This window comes from Pan troglodytes, chromosome 9, assembly GCF_028858775.2.
Source record: "Pan troglodytes isolate AG18354 chromosome 9, NHGRI_mPanTro3-v2.0_pri, whole genome shotgun sequence".
Classification (NCBI taxonomy): Eukaryota; Metazoa; Chordata; class Mammalia; order Primates; family Hominidae; genus Pan; species Pan troglodytes.
Genome location: NC_072407.2, coordinates 47,687,787 through 47,696,835, shown reverse-complemented (window position 1 = coordinate 47,696,835; position 9,049 = coordinate 47,687,787). Strand labels below are relative to the sequence as shown.

The following is a 9,049-nucleotide window of genomic DNA, read 5'->3' as shown; positions in this document are numbered from 1 at the left end:
ACTCACCTGCCCATTCTCCGAGCCCCGGGCCGACCCCCGCCTCATTCCCCACTCCCCAGACCCGGAGGGCCGTGAAGAGCGAGTACGAAATACGCAGGGCTAGGTAGGCCACGGTGCCCGCGCCGACCCAGTACAGGAAGCCGGCGGCGGGGAGAGCGCTCTCCATGGCTTTCCACTAGGCCTCACTACCTTCGTGAATGAAAAGAGCGAGTGAATGAATCCAGGAAGAGGCGCCGGCCGTGACGGTGAGGATGACACTAATAGGCGCTGCTCCGACACCACTTTGGGCCTAAACCCCGCCCGCGGGGCCATATCCGTGTCGCTATTGGTGACCCGTCTTTCCCTCTGCGCGTAGTGCGTCAGCCATTAGCTGACTCCAGTTCCACTGCCCCTCCCACACTCCTCCCATCACCGCGTCCCCCGGGGTTCCGCCAGTGAGCGCCCTGTCTCACCCCACCGAGGCGCCCCGGTCTCTCATTGGCTGCAGCCGTACTCGCGACTGCGGAAGACTGCGCTCGGATTGGCCGGTCAGACCCAGGCTGGTTTGAGCTCAGGTTCGAAGAGGAAATGGGATCAGAGAAGCCGCTAGTGAATGGAAAGATTGTAGTAAGAAGTAGGAGTAGGCAGGGCGCGGTGGCTAACACCTGTAATCCCAGCACTTCGGGAGGCGGAGGCGGGCGAATCGCTTGAGCTTAGGAGTCCGAGACCAGCCTGGCCAACATCCGAACCTCGTCTCTACTAAAAATACAAAAATTAGCCGGGCTTGGTGGCGTGCGCCTGTAATCCCAGCTACTCGGGAGGCTGAGGCAGGAGAATCACTTGAACCCGGGAGGCAGAGGTTGCAGTGAGCCGAGATCGCGCCACTGCATTCCAGCCTGAGCGACGGAGTGAGACTCCATCCCAAAACAAAAACAAAAAAAAAAAAGAAAAGAAATAGGTGTGGAGCCACAGTTTTATTTTCAACTCTTTATTAAATAAATATATATTTCACATATATGATATAATTATATAATAAATATATCATTGTTAAGCGTGCTGTCATTGTTGCCATAAACTTTTCCAGATAAAGGCTTGCAGTCTTCTGTGTCTGTGCCTTCCTCGCTGCAGGCATTCGCCCGGGTTACACTCACTCATAGAGAGCCCTTAAATGCCAGACCTCCCTCCCAGCTGAGCACTAAACATCACTTAGTTCCCAACGATTTGGGGTTCAAGGCGAATCACCTGATGGAGTCTAATAACTGTTAGACGATGGCATCAGAGCTGTACGGTGAATGAAAAATATAGCAACACAGCTTGCTGAACAATTAGTTTTGGAAGGAGACTATATCTTTTAATTTGTCTTCAAAGGGGGATAGAAAATTTTACTTTCTTTTTAAAATTTCCCTTTTTTGGTTGGGGAGTGGGGGAGTGGTATTTCCAGGGGGCACAGAAGTGTGAAGTCCAGATACAGGCATGGGAACTACGTTAGCAAAGTTGCAGAGGAGAAAGACCACAAGGTAAGTTTAAAAAATTGTGTAAAACTTAAGGAGATTTTGGGCTGAGACCATGGGGTTTTCTAAATATACAATTATGTCATCTGCAAACAGGGACAATTTGACTTCCTCTTTTCCTAACTGAATACTCTTTATTTCTTTCTCCTGCCTGATTGCCCTGGCCAGAACTTCCAACACTATGTTGAATAGGAGTGGTGAGAGAGGGCATCCCTGTCTTGTAACTCAATGTGCAAAAATCACAGGCATTCTTATACACCAATAACAGACAAACAGAGAGCCAAATCATGACTGAACTCCCCTTCACAATTGCTTCAAAGAGAATAAAATACCTAGGAATCCAACTTACAAGGGATGTGAAGGATCTCTTCAAGGAGAACTACAAAACACTGCTCAACGAAATAAAAGAGGACACAAACAAATGGAAGAACGTTCCATGCTCATGGATAGGAAGAATCAATATCGTGAAAATGGCCATACTGCCCAAGGTAATGTACAGATTCAATGCCATCCCCATCAAGCTACCAATGACTTTCTTCACAGAATTGGAAACAACTACTTTAAAGTTCATATGGAACCAAAAAAGAGCCCGCATTGCCAAGTCAATCCTAAGCCAAAAGAACAAAGCTGGAGGCATCACACTACCCGACTTCAAACTATACTACAAGGCTACAGTAATCAAAACAGCATGGTACTGGCACCAAAACAGAGATATAAACCAATGGAACAGAACAGAGCCCTCAGAAATAACACCACACATCTACAACTATCTGATCTTTGATGAACCTGGCAAAAACAAGAAATGGGGAAAGGATTTCCTATTTAATAAATGGTGCTGGGAAAACTGGATAGCCATATGTAGAAAGCTGAAACTGGATCCCTTCCTTACACCTTATACAAAAATTAATTCAAGATGGATTAAAGACTTACATGTTAGACCTAAAACTATAAAAACCCTAGAAGAAAACCTAGGCAATACCATTCAGGACATAGGCATGGGCAAGGACTTCATGTCTAAAACACCAAAAGCAATGGCAACAAAAGCCAAAATTGACAAATGGGATCTAATTAAACTAAAGAGCTTCTGCACAGCAAAAGAAACTACCATCAGAGTGAACAGGCAACCTACAGAATGGGAGAAAATTTTTGCAATCTACTCATCTTACAAAGGGCTAATATCCAGAATCTACAAAGAACTCAAACAAATTTACAAGAAAAAAACAAACAACCCCATCAACAAGTGGGCAAAAGATATGAACAGATGCTTCTCAAAAGAAGACATTTATGCAGGCAACAGACACATGAAAAAATGCTCATCATCACTGGCCATCAGAGAAATGCAAATCGAAACCACAATGAGATACCATCTCACCAGTTAGAATGGCGATCATTAAAAAGTCAGGAAACAACAGGTGCTGGAGAGGATGTAGAGAAATAGGAACACTTTTACACTGTTGGTGGGACTGTAAACTAGTTCAACCATTGTGAAAGACAGTGTGGTGATTCCTCAAGGATCTAGAACCAGAAATACCATTTGACCCAACCTTCCCATTACTGGGTATATACCCAAAGGATTATAAATCATGCTGCTATAAAGACACATGCACACGTATGTTTATTGCAGCACTATTCACATTTGGAACCAACCCGAATGTCCAACAATGATAGACTGGATTAACAAAAAGTGGCACATATACACCATGGAATACTATACAGCCATATAAAAGGATGAGTTCATGTCCTTTGTAGGGACATGGATGAAGCTGGAAACCATCATTCTCGGCAAACTATCGCAAGGACAAAAAACCAAACACCGCATGTTCTCACTCATAGGTGGGAATTGAACAATGAGAACACTTGGACACAGGAAGGGGAACATCACACACTGGGGCCTGTCATGGGGTGGGGGGGGGTGGGGTGGGGAGGAATAGCATTAGGAGATAAACCTAATGTAAATGACGAGTTAGTGGGTACAGCACACCAACATGGCACATGTATACATATGTAACAAACCTGCACATTGTGGACATGTACCCTAGAACTTAAAGTATAATTTTAAAAAATTGTGTAAAACAATAAAGTGCTTCACACTTACTCTCTACCTTCCTTCAAGAGTTTTTGTTTCCTTCTCTGGCATGGATTTGGGCTCAGAAAGGTACCTAAAATTTGTTCTTAGCCAGTAGGGGCTGCTGATTCAAGACTTGAGTGTTTTTTGTAAAGCAGGAACTTAAGGATAATAATTCTAAGGGTAACAGTTCAACATACCTTGCAGCTAACTTCATAGTTTGATAAGATTCAATTTGAGCCTTATTTCTTGCTGCCCAAACCCCCCCTTCTCCATTCTCTTATCAGATTAATTAGGTCTAACCCTAAGGCTGTAAATGTAAACCATCAATTACCCTGCAGAATTCAGCCATGTGAGTCGAGCTGACATCATATTTTATTTTAATTGAATTTGGTACCTTTGGCTGGGGCTGCCTCTTCAGTTCAACTAAAGGCCCACCACTCTTCGTCCTCAACTTCTCCCTCTTCCCCAAATCTTTGCCTACAGTATAGCTATATCCCCAAATTTATATATCCCAGCTCATCATTGCTCACCAACAAGGCACCCTCTAGATATTCAGTCCCATTCTCCTTAGAATAGGGTGGAAGGGGGAGAAGACAGTTATTATAAACTAACAATACATATTTTTTGTTGCATATGTCTGTCTGTCTGTGGCCCCCACTAGAATCTATGATTATAGGGAACACTATGCTGTGAATCCATAGGACCTAAAACAGTGCCTGGTACCTAGGGGACCCCAACAAATATCTAAGAAATAAACAGAAGTGAAGATTCATTCATTCAACAAATATTATTGTGTTCTAATTATGTGCCAGTCCACTGAGCTAGGTACTAGGTATAAAATAGTGAGCAAATGGGCAATTCTCAGTCCTAACCCTACTCTACCATTCAACAGGGAGTGGCCACTGCTTTCCTCTCAGTGTCCTTTGCTGGCCCCTTCTCTTACTGGCCTCTAAATTACACAGTGCCCTCAGGCTCAGACCCCAGCTCTCTTTACGTCTCTAATATATGATTTTATCCAGTCCCTTGGTTTTAAATATCAACTGTAAGCTGATTATTTCCAAATGTCTCTGTCCAGGCTCAACTTCTGCTTAGAGGTCCAGACTTCTATACGGTATATATATATCCACCTGCCTATTCGCATCTCTACTCAGATATAAAATAAACATTTCAAACTTAACATGTTTAGAATAGAACTCTACACTCAACACATACACACACACACACACACACACACACACACCCTCTTCCTCTTTTCGTTCCTATTTCTATTAATGATACCATCATTTACCCCCTTTCTAAGGCCCAAGACTTAGGGATGAATGTTAACTCTTTCTTTTCTTTTTTTTCCTGCTCTTACCGCCCAGGCTGGAGTGCAATGGCGCAATCTCAGTTGACTACAACCTCCGCCTCCCAGGTTCAAGTGATTCTCCTTCCTCAGTCTCCCAATTAGCTGGGGTTACAGGTGCCCGCCATTATGCCCAGCTAATTTTTGTATTTTTAGTAGAGACAGGGTTTCACCATGTTGGCCAGGCTGGTCTCAAACTCCTTACCTCAAATTATCCACCTGCCTGGGCCTCCGAAAGTGCTAGGATTACAGGCATGAGCCAACATGCCAGGTCTGAACCTTGATTCTTTTCTTTCCATTACATTCCATATCCAATTCTTTAGCAGGTCTTATTCACTCTACTTCCAAAATATATCTTGACTGGCCACTACTAACCTAATTCAAATCACAAGCATTTTTAGCCTGGAATATGGCAATAGCCTCCTAACTGGTCTCCCTAAAGCCTGTGTTGGAGTTTGTTGTCCATGTAGCAACTAGAGGGTTTTTTTTTTTTTTTAAGTAAATTAGATATCATTTTCTTCTACTCAAATCCCTTCAAGGACTTTATATCACATTAAGAACAAAATCCTCCAAGTTGAGTTTGTCTGCCCTGACCTCTCCGGCAACACGGACCACCCTCTCCTGTGCTCACTTGATTCCAGCCACACTAACTCCTTGCAGTTCCTCAAATAAGTCAATTTCATTCTGGTCTCAGAGTCGTTCTATTACACTTCCACTTCCCTCTGCCTGGAACCTCTTACTATCTTCCCAAGGCTCACTCCTTTGTATCATTTAGGCTTTTGTTCACATGTCATCCCCCTTAGAATGGTATTCCCTGACCTCCCTTCATAACTTTCCCAAATAGCTTTATCCTCTGCTCTAGCAATCCTTATCCTTTTATCTTACTTTGTTTTCCTTACAGAACATAACGCTTTCAAATTGTTTGATTACTAGGTCTTTGTCCATCTACCTAATAGAATGAATGTAAGTTCATTAGTATAGTGAACTTTTCTTGTTCACCACTGTATCTTTAGCTAAGATGTGCACCCAAGAGTACCTGACACTTGGTATGCAATAAATACCTGTTGAATGGGTGATGAAGGAATAAATGAAAATAGATTGTCTAGTGGGAGAGACAGACATTCAGCAAACTTCCAACTAATTATATGATAAAAATTGTAATACGTACAAAGAAGAAAATAATAGGACATAAGGAAAGAGGTTAACAAGAGGACCTAATTTAGGTGGGGGAAAAGAAACAGCCTTGAAACGCCTTTCTAAGGAACCCATATTTGAACTGGGATCTGAGAAAATGCAGAAATTGAGTGAGGGTGGGGTAGAGGAGAAAGCAATCAACACCGGAATGAAGGCTTTGATGTGGTTTTGAAGAATACACATCTGTGCCTCTTGCAACTATCACAGCATATGGCATAAAATTAAATAGGCAATAATTGTTGGTGTAGGGCTATTTAAAATAAACACATGTACTTTGGAAATGGAATTTCCATTGCTGTTGGAATTTAGCTATTTTAATGAAAAGGAATGTTAAAGACTGAAACCATCTCATTTTGGTATACATTCCTCTTGTAAAATGCCTAGGCACTACCCATGCAATTAATAGAATAATCGTTATTTAAAATGTACACATTTATTCTGATCACCTCAGCCTCTTTTTAGGAATTAGGAATACTAATTGTTTTATCTACTAAGGGAAAAAATGGCGACTTCCACAAAGTGAAGCAGTACATGCCAGATAGCCCTTTGGAGTTCAGGTGGTCACACACTTTTGGAATTCAACAATCCTTTGTCGCTGAATAAATTTTACGAACCACAGTAAACTCTAATGCATACAGGACCCTATAATGATGACCCACTCCTATTCAGCAGTATTCTGTGCTGAAATTTAACACCTAATGAAGGGTTAGTAGAGTCATACTAACCAAACATGTGACTAATAGCTCTCCGAAGAAGAGGCAATACGATAAAACTCTGGCCTTTAGTGTCAGGTAAATCTGGAACCAGATCCTGATTCTGCCTCTTATTAGCTGTATGATCTTGTATAGATTTAATTATTATGCATTCAAATTCCACATCTGTAAAATGAGAACAATACTACTTAAGCATTTAGCAGTGATTGGCAGATAGATATTAAGTGTTCAGTGAGGTAGGTACTACTCTTAACCCCATTTTACGAATGAGGAAACAGAAGCTTAAAGCTAGTAAGTGGAAGAATTGGAATTTGAACCAAAAAGGCGTGACTATGAAATCATATCTCCAGAACTAGCTCAGAGAAAGCAGCATCTAAAAAATGACTAAAGGCTGGGTGCCGTGGCTCATGCCTATAATCCCAGCACTTTGGGTGGACCCCTTGAGCTCAGGAGTTTGAAATCAGCCTGGGCAATATAGCGAAACCCTGTCTCTACAAAAAATACAAACAAACAAACAAAACTACCTGGGCTTGGTGGTGCATGCCTGTAGTCCTAGCTACTTGGGAGGCTAGGCAGGATAATTGCTTGAGCCTGGGAGGCGGAGGATGCAGTGAGCTGAGATTGCGCCATTGGATTCCAGCCTGGGTAACAAAGTGAGACCCTGTCTCAGAAAAAAAAAAAAAAAAAAAAAAAGAAAGAAAAGAAAAGAAAAAGACTAAAGGAGAGTAGAAGAGTCTCTAGAAATATTTTGTTATTACACAAATAAAATACTCAGATGCAATCACATTAGATTTCTGCTTCATTTATTAACAAATTTAGAGTTTAGAATAGTATTTAATATGAAAAAAATGAAGCAACAATATTGTATCATATTAGTATACAAATATTCCCATTTAGTTGAAAATTCATTTTTAATATTTCTGTAAATTGAGTTTCAGATCAGAGTTTCCTGATGAAATCAGGAGTAGTTCTATAGAATGAAAGTACACTTCATAATCAGGGAGTTTCATAGAAGCTAGGAATTATTAAGCATACCATCTTGTTTAATCCTTTGGGACATAGCTGAATCCTTCACTTGGCTGTAAAATAAAACCTTTTAACAGTTCTGTCTTCTCGCTCATCTTGATTTAAACATTGTTCAAAATATTGAACTTTAACTTGCCTTTAAATTCAGTTGTCCAATCCTGGGTTAAAAAGAAAAAGTGTTGTGATGAACAAACCAATTTAAAAGAAACTGAGTCTTAAGCATTAGAAATTGGGAGGTTTCCCAAAGTTACTATTTAATTTATTTAACAAGAAATATTACCATAAGAAAGGAAGATTAACATTTATTGGCCAGGGTGCGGTGACTCATGCCTGTAATCCTAGCACTTTGGGAGGCCGAGGCAGGCGGATCACCTGAGGTCAGGAGTTTGTGACCAGTCTGGCCAACATGGTGAAACCCCATCTCTACTAAAAACACAAAAATGAGCCAGGTGTGGTGGCAGGCACCTGTAATCCCAGCTACTCAGGAGACTGAGGCTCTCTTGAACCCAGGAGGTGGAGGTTGCAGTGAGCCAAGATCGCACCACTGCACTCTAACCTGGGCAACAGAGTGAGACTCTATCTTAAAAACAAACAAACAAAAACACCTATTATGCTTTAATATTGCAATATCAACTTCAAAGTCACTTCACATACATTACCCCATTCAAACATCACAATAACACCCCCATTTTTCCAACAGGGAAATTAACTCTTTAAGTTAACCTTCTTGCATACGGACTACTTTAGTGCAGCAGGCCTGTTTCTAGAACAAAGATGTCTTCACTAAAAATGAAGGGCTAGGCCGGGAGTGGTGGCTCACGCCTGTAATCCCAGCACTTTGGGAGGCCGAGGCAGGCGGATCACGAGGTCAGGAGATTGACACCATCCTGGCTAACACGGTGAAACCCCGCCTCTACTAAAAACACAAAAAAATTAGCCGGGCGTGGTGGCGGGCGCCTGTAGTCCCAGCTACTTGGGAGGCTGAGGCAGGAGAATGGCGTGAACCCGGGAGGCAGAGCTTTCAGTGAGCCGAGATCATGCCACTGCACTCCAGCCTGGGCGACAGAGCGAGACTTGGTCTCTAAAAAAAATAAAAAATAAAAAATAAGAAGGGCTCTTTCTACTCTGCCACCTATTTTATAACAGAACTTAGACTCACATTCATAGTCTTCTGTAAACATATTTCCCAAATAAAGCTGAAATCAGTCATTTT

At 41.9% G+C, this 9,049-nt stretch overlaps 1 protein-coding gene across 1 annotated transcript in view; it reads right to left on the bottom strand.

Annotated features, from left to right (window-relative positions):
* Window positions 1-445, bottom strand: part of HSD17B12 (hydroxysteroid 17-beta dehydrogenase 12) — a 175,053-nt gene extending 174,608 nt beyond the window's left edge. The window contains exon 1 of the mRNA XM_001158375.7: window positions 7-445. Coding sequence (XP_001158375.3) covers window positions 7-166 — 160 coding nt within the window. The 5' untranslated portion in view covers window positions 167-445. The remainder of the gene's footprint in view (window positions 1-6) is intronic.
* Window positions 446-9,049: the final 8,604 nt, after the last annotated feature.